The 23,556-nt window shown below is 42.9% G+C and overlaps 1 protein-coding gene across 1 annotated transcript; it reads right to left on the bottom strand.

Annotated features, from left to right (window-relative positions):
• Positions 1 to 3,459: 3,459 nt before the first annotated feature.
• Positions 3,460 to 23,440, bottom strand: bltp3a (bridge-like lipid transfer protein family member 3A). Its single transcript, XM_030769423.1, has 21 exons — positions 23,397 to 23,440; positions 17,929 to 18,091; positions 17,083 to 17,121; positions 16,482 to 16,573; positions 15,892 to 16,081; positions 15,338 to 15,478; positions 14,671 to 14,841; positions 13,569 to 13,749; positions 12,857 to 12,943; positions 12,340 to 12,510; positions 11,900 to 12,051; positions 10,963 to 11,104; positions 10,370 to 10,563; positions 8,801 to 10,095; positions 7,894 to 8,078; positions 7,436 to 7,575; positions 6,337 to 6,493; positions 5,828 to 6,108; positions 5,400 to 5,508; positions 4,783 to 4,871; positions 3,460 to 3,681 (listed from the first exon to the last, which is right to left on the bottom strand). The coding sequence occupies exons 1-21, from the start codon at positions 23,438 to 23,440 to the stop codon at positions 3,565 to 3,567; spliced, it is 4,140 nt and encodes a 1,379-aa protein (XP_030625283.1). The 3' UTR covers positions 3,460 to 3,564.
• Positions 23,441 to 23,556: the final 116 nt, after the last annotated feature.

The raw sequence follows: 23,556 nt of genomic DNA, 5'->3' as shown, positions 1-23,556 counted from the left end.
CAATAAACTGTGCCTCCCTTAGCACGTGACCTTCATATGCCGGGATTTATGTTGTGTGACAAGACAAGGATACACAATGCAGTTAGAGAATCTTTTCTTTTTATCTTAAATGGTAATGATATTAACTGACAAATATTTCTCATGTCAATGTATAACATTCTCCTTGTTAGTGAGAGAAAGCTAATAAACCAGCAGCATTGAACTAAGATATCTTTGTCACAACTGTGGTTCGGCACATGTAACAGAAAGATAAAAGGAACACTTTAAAAAGTCATTCATAGGGAAACAGGAAAGAAGTGGATTAAGGAGAATGCAGGGCTCGTCCTAACATGTGGTGATGACAAGTCAGGGTGAGAAACAGTGTGGTGATGTAGCATTAAAGGCCAGTGAGCTAAATATGTATATGCCTGGGTTACCAATCTTTCCTTTCCTCAGGTTCCTCCTGTACGGGGGTGTGGGGAGATTATGGAATGAGGCCACGGTGCAGTTTTGGAGGAACTAGAGCAGCCCAAATGGTACTGGCACTTACTGCCCAGGCCGCCAGATTAAACAAAGTGGTTTAAAGCTAAACCAACAGATCACATTCCTAGAAGACTAAGGATGTTTTTAGGGCAAAGGTAGAGGAATCCTATATAGTGGAAAGACCCAGTAAGAAGGATTCTCTGGATCCATTCTCTGGACTAGATTTAATAACATCACACATCTCTTTCATCAGTGCTTCTCAGTGCAAAGCACAGACTGCATTACAAATACATCCACCAATTACTAAGCACATTTCCCTCTGTGCTCTTCATAAAGGGCTCACTAGGACTCTTTATAGCATTAATAGCATAAGATATTATTATTATTATCATAATTATTATTATTACAATCAATTATTGGAAAACAGAAACAAAAAAAAAAACAATTAAATCCTTTTAGGATCATTCAGATGTTACATCTGAAAATGTTCATCTTGGATACCTCATTCTGCTCTGAACACTGAATTTTCTGCAAGAGACTGCTATGTGGAAGCTCTCAAATCCAGTCATGCAAAATAACACAAAAACTCACGCAACCTCACATGTTCTGAATGACATTTGATAATCTTCCCTCTGGACACTTCCAATGTGATTCATTCATAGGAAAACTACTGTTTTTGAAAAATCAAACAAACAAACCAACCTTCCACGCACAGGAAATTAACTATAAGCTGGAGAGGCAAGAACATCCTTATTCTAGAGATCAGTTTGCTTATGAAATGGTTCAAATTTCAAAGAAGGCAAAATACTGTAAATAGTGCTGAGGGATGAGGTGTAATTACACATGATAACCACCAGGGGTGGGGGTTTTTTAGCAGTCACTCAAGACTCAACATCAGTTAAAAAAAAAAAAAAAAGAATCTGGAACAAGTTTAGTTTGTTTATAATCATATGACACAACGTGGACAGCTTACTAAACAAAAAGCCTGAGAGATGTCCAGAGCATGCACTGATGTAGTAAAGTTCTAATCTAATTCATCTGTGTACAGAATAATCCCATTCACCCTAAGATTAAAAATCACCTACGCAATAATACAACCGATCCTGAGAACAACCTACTGCTCTCCCAGTCGACCAAGATTTCTTTTAACACATCTTTCAAACAACATCATCATTTACCTAAAGTTTCCTGCAACTATTTAAGATCCCAACCCTTACCTGACTGTAATACTGAATTCATACTGTGTAACATGCAATATCAGAAACAGACATTGTGGAGAACTGTGCTCACATTTCAGGTGAGTTTAAAAAGGAAAAAAAAAAAAAAAACGTATCGGTAACAAGTAGTTTTAGATAAATATAAAATCAAAAGGGTTGTGTGTTCTGATTTCATTTTTGATTTGTGCAAAAATTCATGGCCCAGAGCAGCTGTTTAAAAATGGTTTCCAGGACAAGAGGCTTCCAAGTTTTATTAATACTACAGTGGAAGAAAATAAACACAACCCAGAAAAAAGGTCAAAGTGTTAAAAATAGAGCTATCTTTTTTTTTTTTTAAACAGTGCTCTGTTCACCTTAGTACAGCACTAGATTCCAATAATTATTATTTCTACTAAGAGTGATCATTGAAATTTTATTCTGCGTTTATGAATGCACCATGACACTGACGTCATCAGTCAAAGAGAAACTTTGGTTCTTGATGAACCACACTTGGTTGAATGATTTAGGTTCTAACAGGCATATAGAGTGTACCTTCTTTAGACAGTAAACTTGATGGTTAGGTTGGGTTGGAATTGTTTAGAGTTGCTACATTTGCTGCTACATGTGCATAATAAATAGTAACAGCAGACTCGTAAACAGGTGTGAAATATACAGATGTGTGCACACAGCCTAGAGGTTACTCTGTACACTATGGTTCACAGCATGACAGCAGTGTGTGAGTGTGTGTGTGTGAGTGTGTGTGTGTGAATGTAATATCTGTTTGATAGAATAATTTATTACATACTGTAGCGTTTTATCAAAACAAATCCAAAACCATCGACAAAACTTAATTTTCCACTAAAGCTATGAGATGTCTGGTTATTACAGTAGTATGTACCCAGTTTGGACATTCAGTCTGAATATTTTGTGCCACATGTTCCAAAGGTAACAGCATTTGTCTCGTGTGTGTTTTCTGTCTGAGAAAGATATCCATGCGCAAAGTGTACCATTAAATAAAAGAGGACCTATTTTCTCAAGTTAAAACACTGAATGTTGAGTGTGCATGCACACATTTCTGTGTGTGTGGCATGGCTAAACAAAGTATTAGAGAGTGACATAGACAGAGCCATATACTGTGCTCCTTAACAACAGTACGATACTGTGGTACATTAGAGTGCCACTCCTCTCCTTAAAGCAGTCACACACACACACACACACACACACACACACACACACACACACATACACACACACACACACACACACACACACACACACACACACACACACACACAGACACACAGCTAAAGAGCAGCTAGGAGAAAATGTACCATGTCATGTACATAGCTACATCTACACCTAAATACACCTAAAATCTATAATTACCACAAAACAATGGAGCCTTACATTTAGTTATGAATATCCACTGTAACAGCGGCAGAATACTGCTGTGTCTGAACAGTATGTATGATCATGTGAGTTTTAAAGAGAGGATAAAACGAGAGATTTCCTCTGCATCCGCAAAAGAGTGCAACAACATTTTTCTTCTTTTTTCACCTTGTCTTCAGTGTTCATTCAGCCACACAGAGGACAAGGTGTGTGTCAGTAACTTACAGTCACCAATAAGAACGAGAAAAAGAGAGAGGGAGAGAGAAACTAAGTTGAATAAACAAGAAGTTATTGGCACCTGACTGGAACCCGTATCTTCTCTTTTGTTATCGAAAGAGAAGAGAGAGGGATGTAGAGACTGATGAGGGCAAAATTCTCCCATTTTTTTATCCCCCTCTTCCAAATGCTGGAAGCCATTTTGACCTCAGTATAAACTAACAGAGCTCTTCTGCCTCCCTCAAGCCCCTTCACCGGCGCTAGTTTCACCTCTGAAACTTCTCTTGGCACAGATCAGAGGTCACAGGTTGAAGTTGGGGTCATATTTCCTGAGCTCCAGCAGGAGGCGCTCTCGGTCAGATAGGGCTTGAGTCAGGGCTGATTGCACGTCAGTGAGCTGAGCTTCCAGGGACTGCGCCTAAGTGTAGAAAATATCAGACTCAAAACTGTGTTTAAACATATGCAGTTGTTTATGACAGCTGGTGAGTCAGGACTTGCACAGACCGATTTCACACTGATCTCAGACCTGTGTTAAAATAGTGATTGACAATATGCTTAAACGCTGGAGTTGTGGTCAAACCGGTCCATTTGGACAGGACACATTAGCACTGATTTCAGATCTGCATATTTTGTATTGATCATACGACGCAATAAAGCATTGAGTGAAACCATTTTGTAAGAGGGGAAGAAAAGTTCAAATTGGTTAAATAATGTGTTAACAATGTTAAAAAAGGGTCTTACCCAAAACTTGAAAGCTCTAAGCATACCTACACTGTTTTAATAGTATTTTTAAGTCGACAGGGTTGAGTCTTGACTCTGTATGTCTATAGGACTGGAAAACTGACACGGATCCCTGTGTTTTACACCAGCCCGGGTCAATTGTTACTTTAGTGTACAGGTGAGTTAACTGAGTTAGAGGTAAGTGCTTAACACATGAATTATAAAAGATACTTAAAGAGGTGGACTGTAACTAAGACATGTAATGGGACCTTCGACAGCAAACATGTTACAGTCAAGCCTGTATCCATTAATGTCACTGTAAGTAGAGTCCACTCCTGCACTGATATCTAAGGAAAATGAAATAAATCTGATATTTTAATTGAAAAGCAGCTGTAAGAGCTTAGTGTGATCTCATGACTGCTGATTTAATTTCATAACACAGTCACTCATTTATGCCAAGTGAATGAAGCAAGAAGTCTGCAAATCTGCTGCATCGCATCCTTTTTCATGCTGACGATCCACTGCACTGAGCTACTTAAAAATCCGAGACAAATCTCGTTATAATCCCGAATCTTATTTGACTGCCAGAATCTGTTGTGAAATCTTTATTTGCAAACTGTTGCTGGCTGTTTCTGTACCGTGAGTAGGAGAGTGTGAAATGGCTCAGAATCGTTCTGACACACTAGAGCTAATCAGGAAAACAACATTGTCACACTGTGTTTAGGCAGCGAGACACGAGGCAGGCGTTCAGTGATCACGCTGTACGTGGACTGTGTCTGTGGGCACTGACTGAACATACCTTGCTCTGCTCTGGCGTAGGTTTGTCACATTTATCCCGACATGTATCAGTGCTAGTTGTGCTTTCTTCCTCTGACTGCCGGGGGCAAGCTGTGTGTGAGAGAGAGAGAGAGAGAGAGAGAGAGAGAGAGAGAGAGAGAGAATGAGTGAGTGAGTGAGTAAGTGTCGGTGCTGAGTGCTGATCAATAGTGACAGAGGAGTATGATAAATGGTGTTCTTATCAATGACCTAAAAGGTAATAAAGAAAACTGTATAACTCTATCTGTGTAAGCTCTGCAATGAATCTTTCTCTCTCACAATACTGCTACACAGTACATCTTTCCAGCCTCCTCTCCTCCAGCCTTACTGATAGCAGCGCTAACCACATACACAGCCCAAGCAAAACCACACATCACACGATGAACATTTCCCTCTCTTTAACTGACCATAGCATTCTTACAATCCCTACACTTTCACCAGTTCTGTGACTCTCTCCCCAACTCTCTCTTTCCCTCTAAAAACCCATCTGACCTTAAGCAAATGTCATGACATAAGGTCACGATGTCGTGTCACTTCGTGTTTATCTGCTGGTTACGGTTACGCCAGCAGACATCACTCATTCCCTGCCCTGTTAGTCACCTCTTAAAGTGAATGCTCCATCATCAGAGCGCTCCAGCACCACTCTGTTCAGATGAAACACTACTGGAACGGGCTGGGGGGCAGTGGGGTACACACGGGGTCCGTCATCCTAGAAGACAGACAGGAGAGAGGGGGAGAGGGAGAGAGAGAGAGAGAAAGAGAGAGAGAGGGGGAAGAGAGAAAGACAGGGGTTTGGAAATGACAGAAATATTTCAACTTCACAAATTTCCTTGCTTGTCCTTAAGCTGACTTCATACTTAAGTTCTTGAATGTAACAGGAGTTCCCTGGTAATGCATACCCTAGAATTCAGAAATGATCAGGGACAACGTGACATACAGAAAGCACTGAAATCTTTGAATGATGTGATATGGATGGGGAAATTTCTTCATGTCATAACCAGGTTATTATCATTCTTCCTCATCCTCACCCTCAGAGTGATTTCAGTGTCATCCACTCGGATTCTCATTGGCTGAATGTCAGCAGTGAGCTCGTCTTCCAGGAAAGGTCCAATCGTAGCCAGCGTAGAGGTCAGCAGCTCCGCCCCACAGCCATTCATATGCAGCTCCAGAAAGCCAACAGTCTCACAGACCGGAGCGTGACGGCCCGCACACGGACCCAGCTCCATCCTCATACACATCACCGGGGGGCGCTGCAGCACAGCCTGCCCTGGCCCAGGAGACACAGGGCCACTTTGTGAGGAGGGGAGGCCTACAATAAAGACCCACAAAAAAAAAAAAAAAAGAGGTAAACAACTCCTGAAAATATACAGATAAATAACTCAGAATGCAAAGGCAGGTAAGAGCTTCAAGAGAGATGAAAGAAACTATGTGACTGATGAGAAAAATAAGCATACAGTTACAGACAGGTGGTCATATCCAGTCACACAGATATATATGTGTAAGTGCGTGTGTGAGTGTGCGCGTTAGCCGATCTAACCTGGTGCTGCAGTGAGGCCCAGTAGGAGCTCACTGATTCTCTGGTTGCCGAGTTGTTTGGTCACCAGCTCTTGGACCTCCACAGCTACAACTACATCCTCCCCTCGCACCTCCGTCACAGTGCCCACTCCACTCAAACACAGCATCAACACAGAGGCCTGCATGGAGGAACAAAGACAGTATCATACAATGCTTCACAATCATTATCATCATCATTATTATAGCAGGAGTCATACAATGTGACTGATATAACAGGTAATTCACATTATTGTGGTAAAGGAAAGCAGATGACAAATAAAGTATAGTGTGGTTAAGTGAGGCAGGCCTGGGCACAGCTTGGTAAATAATGCAGGACTTGGCGTGACTGGTTGGGTAAGGCAGAGTCGATTAACTGAGAGAGGATTGGTCAGGTAACCCAGAATTGTTTGGTATGTAGGAAGGTAGGGTTAGATTAGACAGAGCTGACTGGGTAAAGTAGAACTGGTTAGGTATAATACAGGGGGTGGTTGGAATAAACAGGGTTGACTGAGTAGAATAGAACTGCTTAGGTATAATACAGGGGTGGTTGGAATAAACAGGGTTGATTGAGTAGAACAGAATTGGTTAGGTATAAGGCAGGGGTGGTTGGAATAAACAGGGTTGACTGAGTAGAACAGAATTGGTTAGGTATAATACAGGGGTGGTTGGAATAAACAGGGTTGACTGAGTAGAATAGAACTGCTTAGGTATAATACAGGGGTGGTTGGAATAAACAGGGTTGATTGAGTAGAACAGAATTGGTCAGGTATAATACAGGGGTGGTTGGAATAAACAGGGTTGATTGAGTAGAACAGAATTGGTTAGGTATAATACAGGGGTGGTTGGAATAAACAGGGTTGACTGAGTAGAACAGAATTGGTTAGGTATAAGGCAGGGGTGGTTGGAATAAACAGGGTTGATTGAGTAGAACAGAATTGGTTAGGTATAAGGCAGGTGTGGCTGGAATAAACAGGGTTGACTGAGTAGAATAGAATTGGTTAGGTACAAGGCAAGGCTGTTTGGAGGGTGGAGGAGGTGACGTAAGGCATGGTTGGTCGGTCTATTAAAGTTTTCGGACTCACTGTGTCCTGTGAGATGTCCTCAGTGCTCTGAGACAGTGAACTGCTCAGGTCAGCAGACGACTCGGTGCCTGGGGCGGGACTTTCTCGACTGCTCGTGTGAACGGGCGTGCCATTGGGACGCAAAGACTCTACACCCGTGTCTGAAATTCCAACACACAGCTGAACTATATAATAACCCTGTTCAAAAAGAATCACTCAAGCAACACATATCCATTTGATATTTGAAAACTATAATAATAATGACACCAGAAAATACTACCATAATTAAAGATAAAAGACTAGAGGCAAAACCAAAAAAAGACCAAAAGTGAAGTTTTCAAGTCTCCTGCGTGAATTTTAGGGTTTTAAGTAAACTTCACAATTTCTACACAAAATAGTTTAATCAACATCTTATCTCAGCTTGCGCAGTCCCTCTTCCTACCACTGACTGTAGAGTTTGTGTTTTATGTTTTATCTACCAGAGTCCATGAGGATGACAAAGTTTTCGCTGGTGTCACTGTCCACGGAAAGCCGGTCGTCTGCCACACTACCCTCTAAGACTGCACTGTCATAGGAATTCTGGGAAGGTGACTGTTTCATGGGCTGCAGTCGCAAACCCCCCACCAGTGACGGACTGGCTTCCTCCGGACGAGAGCTCGGATCCCTACAGCCACACAGAGTAGAGTTCAATGTACTTTAACACTGGAGAGGTATATCTCCAAACATGACAGGGGAAATAAAACAACTCATGTACAAAAAATTCCATTCAAAATGATAAATACAGTTGAAACCAACAAATAAATTCAGCTCTTAATTTACTCTATTCTGACACAGTAGTTACTATCTTTAAAACCAGATTTGTATCAAGACAAAGAAAAAATGAGTGGTTAGTATTTTTTATGAAGGGAGATTTGCACGCTCTCTTACAACAGGTGTTTGGTGTTACGAGACAGCACAGTGGAACAAATGCGACCTTGTCACTAAGCAGATGACCAGGTATCTTCTTAATGTAAACTGTACATAACAGGACCTGATGTGCCTTAGTTTACTCAAAAGCCCCAGTGACTGAGCAGAGAGACAATAAGCAGAAATACTGCAAAATCACTCTCACACACACTAACACACACACTAACATGTAACTACTTTGATTTTTCACATGTCACATCAGGCTCCAGAGCAAAAATACATACTAGCTAAGACTTACATACCACATCTACTCACATAACAAAACATCCAAGTGATTCTGAATTTAGACAAACAGCAATGCAGTGATTTTAAAGAGAGCTTTGAATGGCTACTGCAGACAAACACGAATACATTTCAATCAGTACATCGTTACAGTCTACATGCTGAACTTTCGGTTTAATGAAACCCTGAGGAACGTACTTGGCCTGGCCACTGAAGAGTTTGCTCATGGCTGACCCTCTGCTGAGGATGCTGAAGGCATCTTTAGTGATTGACAGTGCCCCTTTAGTGACCTCCAGAGAGGCGTTCAGCGCATCTTTGGTAACATCTTTAGTCGCGTTAAGGGCATTAGACAGCTCTCCCTCCAGGCTGAAGGTGGATGCATCTCTAGAAATCACAGGGAGGTGGCCTGGGGAAGTTGGAGGTGAAAGGGCAGAGGCTGTGACCTGGGATTCATCTTCCAGACCGATCTGTCCATCCAGACCTTCCTCCAAGGCTTCGCAAGCCTCTTCAACACATTCCTCCTCATCTCCGTCCCCTTCGCTCCTTTCCACGCTCACCGCCCCGTTCCCGCCGATCCCGCTATCCTCCAGCGGGCCGGGCTCGGCACTGCGATGGGAGGGAGAGAGTTCTGAATCTGTTAAACTGGGGCTGTCGGTCTCCTCAGGGGCCAGAGCCTCCTCTTCTGGTTCTCCAATCGCTGGTGGCATCAGCAAGCCCAGTTCTACCACGTCCATGAGAACTGCCACACACACCGACGGGGGTTCTGCCGCAACCTGCCCCCCACCGCCACCACCACCACCACCAAGGCCAAGGTCAGCCGCAAGACGCGTCAGGCTGTCCTTCATCCTCAGCAGGGCCACATACTGGTAATGGTTAAGCCACACTTTGACTGGAGAGATAGACTGGGCGATGATGTGAATGGAGGCATTGGGAGGCCCTGTCTGGCTCTCCATCTGATCTCCTTCGCTGGGGAAATTGGGAGCGGTGATCTCGTACTGCAGTGCTTGACCGGGGTCGGACGGATCTTTAAGGGTTTGTTCTGAGGGGGAGGGAACACAGCCACGGACGAAGGCAGCTGGCCGACACATCCACACCGACATGGCAAAAGGTTCCACAAAAGGCAGGGCTTTCCCCCTGGGCCCACGACGAGCACCCTCGAAGCCCAGAGCCGCTCGGGATAGACTGAGCAACCAGATGTCCTGTAATCGATGCGGACGCTTGTCCAGGAGCGGCTGGGGTTCCGTCTCGAGAGAGTGCTTGAGAAAGACGGAGGGAAGGGGGTGGAAGTTGTTCTGGTCTCCAGGAAAACAGCGTGGCGACTCGGGTTGGAAGAAAGAGCGAGAAGAGAAGCTGCCGTAGGTTGTGCCCAGGTCAGCGCGGGAGCCGTGAGGGCAGTGACGAGTGTTACTGAGCACTGACTGGGGAACAGTTATACTCAGAGACTGAGGACGGTCTGGGTGGTCCAGAATTGATGACTCCAGAGGAATTATCAGCTGAAGGGACAAAAATAGTATTAGTCCATATCCTAACTTGGGACATTAAAATAAAAAAAGACCCTTTCCCGATTTTGTATCTTATGCTTTTATGTGACACACAGTTACATGTCAAGCGGACTAGCGTGTTAGATACTCAAAACAGGAAGCTGCACAAATGAAACCCCTCAAATGACATTTCTTTGAAAATAAGCACCCACACAATGATTTTTCATACTGACGTGTTCATGTTTGTCTACACAAGTTGCCGACACGCCCTGAATCTGTGTCATACCCTCAGCTGTGCCGCATCCAATCGGATATCGATGTGTTCATCGCTCTTACTGCTGTCCTGCAGGTGGTAGAAGGCTTTGACTTGGTCCAGTGTTCGGTGCAGCCCGCGACCAAACAGACTCATCCAAACGAGACTGATTGGGTCTAAACACAACTGCAGCCCATTCACCTGGGCATACAGGTTAGAACATGGCACTGTGCGTACACACAGATGCACACAGACACAGACACACACAGACACACACAGACACACAAACACACACAGACACACAGACACACACACACAGAGATTAGAGGCAAATCACATGAAAAATGACTGAATCTACCTCAATTCTTTCTGCACTGGTGTTTTTTCAGGAGTGGACTCATTAGAAAAAAATATCAATCAGTAGATATTGATAAACTCACTGGGAGCCAACATTTGAATCCATTCTAATACAACTTAAAATTCTATTGGCTCTGATAGTATTGGCTTACATTACTCTCTTTATAATATCAATATTCACTCTTTCGTTTTTCCTCTTCCTGGTATCATTTCCTATTGCAGCAACATCCACTGAAATGTGTGGCTGTGATAAGTGTACTCTGTAGTACCTGGCAGACCCGGGTTGTCAGGGAAGTAGTACTCAGTGAATTGAAGGTGTATGGCTGGGGTGTTATCTGGCAAGTGCAAGGCTTTGCGGTTACAAGAGAGCAGAGACTGGGTCTTCTTACTGTGCCGCCCCCTGGTGGACACCTAAGGAAGTCAGTTTCAGATGTATCAGCCACACTAAGCTAGTAAAAGCCAAACAAGAAGCAAATTTCCAAAGAACCTCGCATTACATTTCATTGCTGTTTTCAAAAAGAAAAGCATACACACACACTAACACACATGTACATACATTTATTTATATATATATATATGTATGTATGTATGTATACACACACACACACACACACACACACACATTTATATATACATATATACACATACACACACACACACACACACACACACACACACACATATATATAAATGTACATATGTGTGTGTGTGCGCGCGCATGTGCATGTGTGTGTGTGTGTAAGTAGGTCTCCCCTTTATTTCTAAAACTTGAAAGAAAAAACCTTTACAGAAGATGGGCCACTCCCTGATTCAGGAGAGTGGAGGTCCCACCCCAGTGGTTAGCAGTCAGCCTGACCACATTTATTCTTCCTTATGTACACAGTGAGGGGTTTTCTATAACAAAGTCTATTATGGTCAAGGCTTCTCTGTTGGCCTGTGATGAACAGGTCAAATTAAAGTCGTAATGTGGCACTGCAAAAGACCGTACACTGTGTTGTATGAATGTTTATATGTATATGACTTTGAATGTATGGCTACTGAAAGCAGGTCTTCAGAGTGTTTGTGTGTAGAATGAGTCTATGTGTGATTACACATAAAAAATGTGATTGACATGTGCCTTATGGAGTGTTAGTGCATGTATGAATGGGCATACATATGTGACTGTGTACAGGTGCTGTGAGTGTGTTTTTTTTTTTCCTGTATGACCTGGTGTATATTCAGGTCGTCCATGCGGACCACCATGCAGCTGGAGCGAAGGGTTTTCAGTGGGGTCCCTGTGGGAGGGACAGCTGAACTCCGGCGAGAGGAAGAAGAGGAAGACTGACTCCGCTCAGGGCTGGGCTTGGCCTCTCCATCGCCTACTGCACCACAGAATGGAAAACAGAGAGAAAGAGAAAGAGATAAAAGACACTTTAATGATACTTAACCAGGTAAAATGGAACTGGAAGATGTGTGTTTGACTGCATTTCTCTCTATTTTAAAGTGTCACTGAAGTCATAAGAATACATAAACTGAATACTTAAAGCTCAAACTGACAGATAGATAGCCAGACAGAGAGAGAGACCAACAGAGAGACAGAATGTGATAGACAGATAGATAAGGGCACTGTTCAGAGTTATCCTGGCTTGGGGCCGGGCTTTTCTCACCCTGGACTTTTCTGGCAGGTGAATCTTTGGCAGATGGAGAAGGTTGAGAGTGAGGTCCAGGAATCTCAGAATTCTCCATTCGTCTCTGGAAGTCATGCAGCAGCCTGGCAGCCCACTGAGCATGGGCTTCCATCGCTCCACAGTGCCTCTCCCAGTGACGACACCCATCACCTACAGAGAAACACACACACACACACATACACACACAGCTCAGACCTTTTCTCACTCATCAGGTTGAAAATACAGCACAATTCCCGTCAACTCCAAATTCTAGAACTCAGTAATACAGTCATTACTATACTGAGTGAGACAGCTTCACCATACACAGAGTGACTTTACTGTGGGAAATGGTTGACTGTTATATAACTATTGAGATGGGACATTCAGTGGAATAAATGTAGTTCTGAACAGTGGACTCTAAGAAGAGTAAGGCACACACTCAAATATATCCCAGAATGCAACACAGCAGATATACCCCAGCATGCAACACAATCAACACACACTGCTGTTCACTGACCTGGCCTGTGGAAGGGGTAGTAGTCAAAGCCCAGTTTACGGAAGGTTAACTGCATTGCCCCCTGGGAACCCGGCAGTGGAGGCTCATCTGAATGGGGCAGAAGTCAAAGGTCAATTCCTAACTGTCAGACAACATTCCACACTGAACTAGAGTTAAAGTCCACCCCTCTCCAGCTAAACATGACAAGAACATGTTGAGTGGGAAGCCAACACCAGAGTGTTGAGCAGACTGGACTGAACACCAGCTTCCCATGAGAAGCCTTTTACCTTTTACATCAGGTATTTCAAAATTCCAGCAAAATGTTGGTTTTTTTTTCATTTCAGGCCTCTTTTACTAACTATCCTAACTAACTAAGTCTACACACACTTCCTCCAACATCTGCAAAACCAATCACTATAAATTTTCACACTCCCAGCTGTGTAGACTTGTTGAGCTATGCGCCATGCTAGGTGGAGAGTGCTGCTTGCGTGGCGATAGCTATAACTAACGTCACACGCATACCCACAGTGAAAACTGCTGAGCTAGGAGAGGAGCAACGACTCTGGCCAACATACCAAGCAAAGGAAATATGACTGATTATATTCCCTTGGGCCAGTGTCACACTTAGTGAATGTGTCCCTTGGCATCTTTTAACACAACAGATTTAAACTATTCTACGAGACTTTCCAGCAAAGGGAAGGAACAAAAACATTGAACATGAATGTTTCCTGACCTGGATCAGCTGAGGAGCTGTCATTACAAATGTGGAGGTCCAGTCTGGAGATGAAGGTGTGGTAGGATGACTCTTTCACATCATGCAGGTCAAAGTACTGACCCAAAGTACTGGGGGTGCCAGCAGGAGCAGGAGAGGGCTCTGTAAATAGAGACTGGAACCCAGGAGATGGAGGTGCTGTCTGAAACACAATCAGATAAAATGAGTCAAACCACCAAAAGACCCTAGATTTGCCTCAAGGTTTCATACATTTTGGGGCTGTGTTGTCCTTGGTAACTTAACCCAAGGATCTTGTTAGGCTGCTTTGTGATAATGTGTATTGCAAAAAATGCAATACACTTGTCAGTAACTTGTACCGAACGCAGTTATTTTCCAGGAGAGGTTTAAACACGCATGAGTCATGGTGTGTGACTCAGCACCATTGTGTATGAGTTACACAAGCACTGAAGTCTATTCCGCATTTCATCTCAAAGCTGCAATCTGCTCTATTTTACCCTTTTTGACTGGAGTAACAGTTACGAAATAACACGGTGTTCTCTCTCTCTCTCTCAGAATTGCCATGGCAACCCCTATGTTAAGATTCAAATGAGCTCACTCAGAGCTCTGCACATGGACATATGTGTAGCGTGTGACAGAAGAAGGCTAGTGGTAAGGAAAACAGTCCAGTGAGCAGATATTTGTGGCCCTTAATGCTGAGTATGATGGCAGCCAGAGAGCCCTTACAGAAGGCACTTCACTCTCAGGCTACAACAGGTGCATGCAACCTCAAAAGAAATTAAGTTACTCTGGCTAATAGAGTCAGTTAATCTACATGGAACTTGTGTATGTTTTCCCCTATGCACTTGTATGCATGTACATGCAGACCTTCAGTAAATTAGGGTGTCCAGACTTTTTATTCAAATGGCAGGAACCCCTAAATTTGAAACAAATACGTTGCCCATGACAATGTTTTAAAACTAAAATTCAATATCAAGAATAAGAAAATTGTGGAACGCACAGTTTCTGACCCAGGTTATCGACAAAGCTGCTTTGTAATAATGCTATGGGGTATACAAGGCAACATCAGTAACTGAATTAAATGTGAAGTGAGCAGTAATGGTACCTGTAGGGACTCTGCAGCCATAGCCTTCCTCTGCTGGGCTGATTTCTCCATGGCTTCACTCAGAGACTTGGCGTAATGGATTACTGCTTTCAGCTGGGAGTCTGTCAGTACCCACAGCAGGTCATCCAAGATGAACATCAGTTTAGACGCCAGAACATTACAGTCCTTAATCTGAAACAAGACATAAACAAAGCTATTTACAGCCTTTCACCTGGACCAAGGCACCGGCAGTAACACAGCTCACTTAGCTAACTGGTGTGTGTTAAACAGAGATTTTACAGGTTTTTTGTATAAGACAGCGTAAACCAGTATGAAACCGTCTTAATCCAGATTGCTAAAGAGGGCAGATTTGATGGTACGCAGTAATATGAGATGATACCATATCGTACAAGACAATAACACAGTAGGGAGCTCTACATTGCTGTATGAAACCGTATGGGAAAGTATGAGGCTCTACAACGCTCTATGAGGATCTGATTTAGGTTCTTTCCACTATTTTGTTTAACTCTGACGACTATATGAGCGATTTCACACCATAATTAAAGTAATAAAGCATCTTGTCTTCCTCTACAGATCAAGGCTTTTTATGAAGCAGTACAAGCTTGACAGTGTGTGATGCTTTATGAGTTTGTTTTGACTACTGCTGTTTATGAGACTGGATTGTTACCCTGCGCTTGAGAGCGATGCGAATGCGCCCCTGGTTGGTGATGAGTCGTAGAGGAGTGTTACCCAGATCCTGATCTTCACTCTCTATAGCATCTGCTTCAATTCTCAAACTCTGCCAGTTTATCTCCTTAAACGTCAGGACCTGCAGGGTACACACATACACACAAACAGGCATACGTATACTTAACTTACGCCAATTCAGTCAAGCAAAGACAGGGCTTTTTGACTTTGACTGAACACAAAGCATAAACATAACCATCTGGATTAGTCATCTGTGCTTCTACAGCAGGTGCATTTCTCCATAATTCCATTACCACTGTACATTTAGAGAACAGGGGCCACGTGCAGACCACAATTCAAACCATATATCTAATTATAAAAAAGAGAGAGAGAGAGCCAGGGAGAGAGAAGTGAATTGAAAGTGAACTAAAAGGAGGTTATCTATAACGCTGAGAGAGAAAGGGAGATTCAAATATTTTTTGACCTTTCCAGGTTCTGCAGCTGTATTAAAATCAGAGAAGTGAAAGAGGAAGAATTGGTGAGAACGACTGTTACCTCTCCTCGTTTAGGGTGAGTGATGCGGGTATAGCGCAGGTCGCTTCGTTGCCATTTGGGGTTTAGGCTGTTCCCCTGCAGTTGCCACAGCTCAAAGGAGGCGTGGAAGGCCCGAGACTGGACTTTTATAGTGATCGAATTAATGATGACGGACATTCCCTCCACCACTTTCTCAGCAAACCCGTATTCACTGAGACACGAGACAAAAGGATAGGACCATTCAGCTCTACTCAATCCATATCGCTCATTACTAATGGTTAAGTCACGGTTCAGCTGGGATTTGGATCTAAATTTGTTCTGGAAACAGAACGACACAGCATGTCTCTAATACTCTGTAAGCACAGTAACATCCCAGCTGGAACCCAGACTTAGATCTCAAATGGTTAGGATTAAGTGCCCATATACAGACGTTACTGATGGTGGGGGCAGCCCCATGCTGAGAAGAATATATGCCATGTATGAAACAGACTACGTGGGGAAAAAAAAGAGTAAAAACCACTGGCCATTGGCAATCTAGTTAAAATCATGAAAAATCAAAAATCAGAGAAGACATCAGGTGTGGTAGCCAAGGGTTTTTCTTTACTTCTGACCTTTGACCTGCAGTAATAGCGATAGGGGAGGGGCCGTTAGGAGGACGGGGTTCTTCACAGGTACGCATTTCCACCTCCACCTTATCCAGGAACTGCAGAAGAACCAAAATATAGGGTTAAAAACAGTAGAAACAGTGCACTTGTCAACATATGCAAGACTGCTTCCCAAAACTGTAGAGACTCATTATTAATCTATAATTTCATTTAATCAGGGAATCAATGCAGTGCATTTTCAAAAGGCTGGTTTTAAAAGGATACCCTTATACCTCTAGCCACGGACTCCACCTTTCCTAAACTGTCCACATTGTCCATGTATCCTAACTTCCCTACTCTAAAACTCTGCACTATCCCCCATTCTACAGTGTGTCTTCGTAGACCAGACAAAAGAAGATATGCTGGTTCACTGATGTTTCCAGTAACTTCACACTGAATAGAGTGACACATTCAGAGGGCACAGAAGCCTGAGGGTAAACATCTGGAGCAGCACAAAAAATACACTTGGTAGAGACAGTTTGGTGTTGTAAAACAGAGAGAGGAACACCAAAAGGGAAAATGGTCAGAGGAGAGAAAAATAAAAAATAGAGAGAAAGACTGTTCTTACCAGACAGATGGGACTGGTCTTCAGTTTAGTCCACTGAATCTGGTTGGGGGTTAAAACCAGTCAATTACTCGTCATAATTTTTCACCCCCTCCCCCACCCCAGATCACATGCTACACACAAACTCTCAATGTACCTTCAGGCTAAACGATCCTCTAAAGCAGCTGTTAATAACTAAAGTCACTGGCAATGGAGTACGGACATCTTGCCTGTGCTGCTCTCTCTGATTAATCTGGGCGTTTAGTGATGTGTGATCACTTGTCCAATCAATCATCTAACACTAGCTCCAAGATGTTCAAATGATCATTTATAGTTCTTTTATACAGGCCCACTAGCATTCATATTAACATAACAATTGGAAGAGCTTTACAAATAGTGCAAAACATATGGCAACAATACCACATACATACAACATCCCATAACTACATTAACTATGAAATGATTGAAAATAGATGGAGGACAAACATTTGACAGCTTAAAATGAGATGGCTCTGCGGCTGTGTTGTCCAGGAGCTTGTCCAGGCTGCATAGCCAGTCTCTAGCCAGTCTCTGACCAGTACAGACCAGTATCTCTCTCTGCTGCAAGGGGCTACCATAGAGACAATCTCTGTCTCAGCGTGTGACAAAATGCCTTTGCCTGGTTTTGAAATGTCACCATCACTCCTCTGGCACTTTACTGTATCTCTTACATGTTCCATTCACTAACTGACAGAGGCTGATTATAACTGAATATGGGAGAAAACCATTCAATCCTATTTGTGCAGCCATTCAAATGATGTTTGTCTTTACAGCTATAGTTCTTTGCAAAAAAAAAAAGACAAAAAATCTCTCTCTCTCCCTCTCTCTCACCCGGATGGCGGCCTTGTTGCAGTAGACCCGGGTGACGGCGAGCCAGGTGGGGAGGTCCAGCATGTTCTGTAAAACCTCCTCATCCAGCTCCAGGTTCGAGAGCTGCCCCTCCCCCTTCAGAGTGCTCAGGTTGATCTTATCTGGGGACAGGTTTTTAGTAAACCTACAAACACACACACACACACACACACACACACACACACACACAGAGACAGACACAGAGACAGACACACACACACACCCCGACACACACACAGACACACACACACACAAACAGGCAGAGAAGAACAGATTAGAACTGCTTACATGTCCTAGGAAAATCACTTTTATGACTTACATTAACATTACATGAAGGTTACAATCATTATGTGAGGTTAGTTATGCATAGTTTTCATGCCCTTCTTCATGTTTTCTAAAGTTGTACATATGGTATAAAATGCGTTACAAATATACAACATTTTAGCAAAAATATCCCATAGGACCGTTTCAGCTGCACTGTGACTTAGTAGAGAGGAGAGCAACAGTGATAACAACAGGACCAGTGAAAATACGGATTAAGGACAAACTCAGAGCTATCCCAAACTCACATGCTTTCACTAGACTCCCTCTCTCTTGCCTAATGGGCACTCTGTGTGCCTGGCCACAACAGTAGAGTAAAATAGTGTTGTGCGATTTTAAAATAAAACACACTGGAGTCAGACCAAAACACATGCCTCAGCTTTCCATGATACGCCTCGTGGCAAGATGTGACTGTCAGCTCCAAACAGACAAACAGCTCATACTTAAGGATTTTCCAGATGGGAAAAAAATAATTCTAAGCTGAGGAAAATCACTTCAGACTCGGAAGTGCAGTGAAGTGCCTTTAATTCTCTAGATAAGAAATGTTTTTGAAAAATTGTTGGTGGTGTTTTTGGCAGTAGGTTAATGAAGGCAAAGTGATCCATCTCTGTACGAGTCTGCCCTCTCACTGAGTAAAGCCAGAGCAGAGGCAAAGCCACAGTCACTGGGTCAGAGTGCACACGGCCCCTCTCTCTGCTCCATCCCTCTGGTCTCACCTTAATCACACCAAATAAGGCACAGAACTAGTGACTGACAGGTATGGGATTAAAGCATCTGCGACTCTGTCTAGGCTGCCTTAAGCCTATCTCACTAGACTAGTATCTCTACCCCATACCTCTACCCCAGTCGGCAGGGAAAATCGGCAAGATCTGAAAACACCATTAGATCTTTCTTGAAATGAACAAAACACCTCATGTCAGCAGAAATGAAAGAGGGCCAGAAATAGACCGACTACAATGGTCAGCCTGACGCACTAGCTTCAAAAGCCATCTCACAGTAACATGCATCTTTTTAACCTAACTCAGCATTTTACACAAGATATCTGCGCTCTCGCACTGAAACAGGGACTTCTTAAAGATTGGCAGCACTATGCTACACATTTGCTCCTGTAAAAAGCTTTAGAAAAGTTAATGAATGAAGGCTACTTTGTGGAAATACATTCTACAGCTGATTTAAGCTCTTAAAATGCTGTCATGTGATTCAGGGCGTCTAAACTTGGAACAGAAGACTAGTTAAGAAGGCTCCTTTTAAAAGAACACACACATTCACATTTAATGTGAATCAATGTTAATCTGATAACACTGTTTCAAGAACTAATACTACCAGCAGGATCTGTTCTAAGACAGGGGGAACTCCTTCTCTACAAATCCACTACCCAATAGTAGACAGCAGACAACACACACACAGCTTGGCACAGGAATTCCCTACTGGTATCACAGACACAAATACACACACACACGCACACACATACACTCACACACCTAGAACGACGCTACACAACTGTCCACTACATTGAAACACCTACCAGCCAGCAGTGGTCCATATTCAGAAACTGACTATTGATGAAGGGCTAGAGAACGGCTAACACAAACTGTGCATGGCAACAGATGGGCCATAGTGTCAAACTGCACGTCTACAAAGTGCATCTACAGGTACATTTTTCTAACAAAACGGCTGGTGAGTGTACGTGGCTCATTGTTCAGTTCCGAGGACTGGGCATTTCCATTACGTGACACTAATTTCTTCTACAAGTGTAGCTAAAATATGTCAATACCTCTGCACACACCCACACAGTTCAAGAGTCCAGCAGTCTTTAGCAGTTTACAGTGAAAAATTTCTTTCCCTTTTCTAAACAAGCAGAGAAACAGAATGAGAATACAGGTCACTTACTCTGCCCCTCTCTCTCCTACAGCCTGTTTAATTACACCAGACCAACTGTCATGACCCTTAGACCAGACACAGCTCTGGCTTTTAACTGACTTCGGGGAACCATACACACTTCAGTTTTATATGACTCTTACATGACTGTATGGGTGCCTAACTCACACTCTCTGCAGACAATTTTTGTTAAGACTCTACTGATTTAGAGGATCAGTTACATAAAGGCATTATGTCACCGTAATGTGAACAGGGTGGACATGGCAGAAGGTTACAGGGAGACTGGGAGAGTGGGTCCTGTAGGTATGAGGAGCACACTGAAGGAAAGGAGAGGAGGAGGCGGAGGAAACTCCACAGGGCTGACTGTCGAGTAGTGAGTCAGCCCTGTCAGGCAAGCTACACTCCAGATGATGAGGACAACGTTAGAGAGGAGAGAAGAGAAAAAGAAGGAGGCATCAACTCCGTTGTGTACGGCCATGCCTCCACACTGACATACAGGAAACCTGACTAGAGAAAAGAGAGGAAAAGACATTGCTGATGACAGAGAGACAGAAACAGCACACAAACCTGACTCACATGAAAATCTAACCTTGTGGTTGTCTGATACGTAGACATCCAGGTACTGTAACTTAAAACAGACTCTGTGTCTCCATCTCTGTCCTACCACCCCCAAACACACATGCACACGCACACAAGCTCAAATGCGCACACGGACACAGAGAAGCAAACACCAGAGGCCTAGGAGGGAATGTTCCCTGCTCTAGCCACTAACTTGTCACTCCGGTGAACTCAGTCCAGTGAGGCAGGCATCTCTCCCTCACTCTCTTCATCTCTTTCCCTCCCTCTTTGGAGCCAAGAGCACATTTCAAGAGAGGACACACTGATCTATTAAGCACAAAGGCCAAGAAACATTTTTCAGTTACTCAAGACCTGGCAGAATGAATCTAAGATTAATCTAGTGCCTCCTGCTAACAAACAACATTTATCAGTACAAATATTGTGTAAGAGGGCAATTGTTCACCATGCTGGAGAATGGCAACAGTCTGCTAAAACATCCAGACTGCTGCTGTAGATGCAAATGGACTAACACTCCAAATAGAAACTGATTTTTAAGCGTATCTGTCCATTCACACCAAATAAGTGAAAACGCTATAGAATGTTACATGGAAGCCAATGGAACTTTCAGTTAAAGTGGAATCAATAGAAGCTTTGGCTCCCTGTGCTAATGATACTTCCATGTAAATATCAAAATACAGTGCTCCAAAGTCTCTGTTAAGGAAGACAGACCATAATCTCATTGCAGGACCCATCAAGCTTCAATCAATGGCTTGGCAAAACCATTAGAGACAACATTTGCTATGCTAAAACTGACTACCGTGACTCATCTTTAATGGATGGCATTTTACAAAAGAAAACTTCCCCTTCTGCAGTAAATGACTTCAGTAAAGAGATGGTCAAAAAACACATGACTGCTTCATAAGCAAAAAAGATCTGGAGAATTCCTTCTGGACAACTGCAAAATGCTGCTGAAGAATACGCACAGTGCCCAGGCATGACTAGTCGATGTTCTTATAGTTTCAGAGCTGAGATGATGTTCTACTGAATGGAGCTTTGGCAGAGGCTCAGCAAGGACGGAAACAAGAGCCAGAGGGAACATATGTTCTCAGAGTCGCCGTCTGCTTAGTTTTGCCTTACCAGACACTTCAATCCTGCATTTGCCTCACATATCTGTGTCTGACAGGCCTACGCTATGGCATTCCTAAGGGAGAGAATAAAAGGCAGTTTTCAATGTAGCCTTAAATAAAGGCCTAAATCAAATTATCCTGCAGATGAATGTTTCATTGAATTCAATGGCTGGTTATGACTATACCCAGCCAGTTTCTAAACACATACAATGTCCTACCTACAAAGAACAGTCCAATCCTTTGCAAGCTAACAAAATGTACCAAATCACACAGTTAAGCTTTATAAGCTAAAATAAGTTACAACATTATGCCACAACACTCCGTCTGAACTTCATTTAAGTACTGAGGACAAGTGTGAGTTGTTCATCTGCGTCTGTATATGCTTTCACAACACCTAGAATAAAAACCCTTACTCAGCCATGACGAGACTGCTTATACGTCCAACAAAGTCTAAGAGTCACTGTCACAAACGCGCTAATCAAGTCAGTTGACCTCTCTTTTATAAAGGAGACTATTTTAGAAGAAGAATGTGACATGAATGAACACGACATTTTAATCGCAATTTTGGAACAGCCTAAGACAGAATTTAGAGCACGAGTCGTTTTGCGTGTCCCTGGAATGAAGTCATGGCTTCAGTGCACGCGTATACTGACATCCCAGCAAATTATACCGCTATTTTTCACACACGACAACTTGGCCATGGGTATGATAGAGCCCCATCGAAGTCGTCGATCATCGTCCTCATTGATTTTGAAAGCTTTTATCCAAACTTAAAATGTTTTCTAATTCCCCCTTGTTCCTGTATTCATCCTGAGTGAAAATGATTGGAGGAACAGTGAACAGTGAACAACGACAGTTTTTCCAACTGCTGGTTTCTTGTTGTCAGACTAAAAACACGGGTTTTAATAAGCACTTTCAAGTGTCAGTGCGCTTTTCGAAGCAACAATTAACTGAGATTAAATTCACTGACTGATTAGATTCGAAGCAGAACTGATCATAACTGGTGAATAATGTTGTTTTCATTCCACCCTATTTTGCACGATTTTGCACCCTATTCTCTGACGTATTGTGAACTAAAGAAATGAACAGGATTCAAGGGTTCAGAGATTGTAAAATCACAGTTTTCAGTGTAATACAAAAATAAAGTCAAACAAAACATTCCTGTCTACATGCATATATATTGAAACGTAGATATTACAACTATCACATAAGATTTTAGCATTGGCAGTGTCAAAACAAAACAACAAAGTGGCCTGTATTACAAGTCATGTATTACAGAATAAACTCCATGGTGTGTGTGTGTTGGTACTTGTGATGAATTAGCCGTACGGCTGTCTACCCAGAAGCCCGATCCAGAGACAGTCAGTCCAACACTGATTTCGACAGCCCAGACAACAACAGCAATGTTATCATCACAGAGTCTACAGGACATAAATTTAATACGACCTTTCCGTAACGAAATCAAGTTAGCTACCACAATTCCATACTCTGGACTATGGCTAACAAGCTAGCACACGTCAGTCAGCAGAGGCAAATCGAAATTATAACTGTGGAGCCTTTTCTTACCTGGACAAATGCTTCAATATTTGCTTTTTAATAATCCCCGCCATTCCTGTGTTCGTCCACTAACCGGGTCCAGAGATGACTAAAAATCTAGGATTTCATAAGTCTTCAACCAGATCACATTTTTCTACCTGTCCAGCATCTTCTGAAATCGTTTGCTACG

This window comes from Chanos chanos, chromosome 3, assembly GCF_902362185.1.
Source record: "Chanos chanos chromosome 3, fChaCha1.1, whole genome shotgun sequence".
Lineage (NCBI taxonomy): Eukaryota > Metazoa > Chordata > Actinopteri > Gonorynchiformes > Chanidae > Chanos > Chanos chanos.
The sequence above is the reverse complement of the archived record's forward strand: the minus strand, read 5'-3'. Positions and strand labels throughout refer to the sequence as shown.

Bases quoted from the DNA above. Each gene is read 5' to 3' on its own strand.
- bltp3a (XM_030769423.1), bottom strand. From the start codon at position 23,440: ATGGCGGGGATTATTAAAAAGCAAATATTGAAGCATTTGTCCAG. The intron at 17,122-17,928 runs GTGAGAGAGAGG...ACCCCCAACCAG, and splicing joins GCAACAAGGCCGCCATCCGG to ATTCAGTGGACTAAACTGAA. The intron at 6,494-7,435 runs GTGAGTCCGAAA...TCCTCCATGCAG, and splicing joins AGGACATCTCACAGGACACA to GCCTCTGTGTTGATGCTGTG.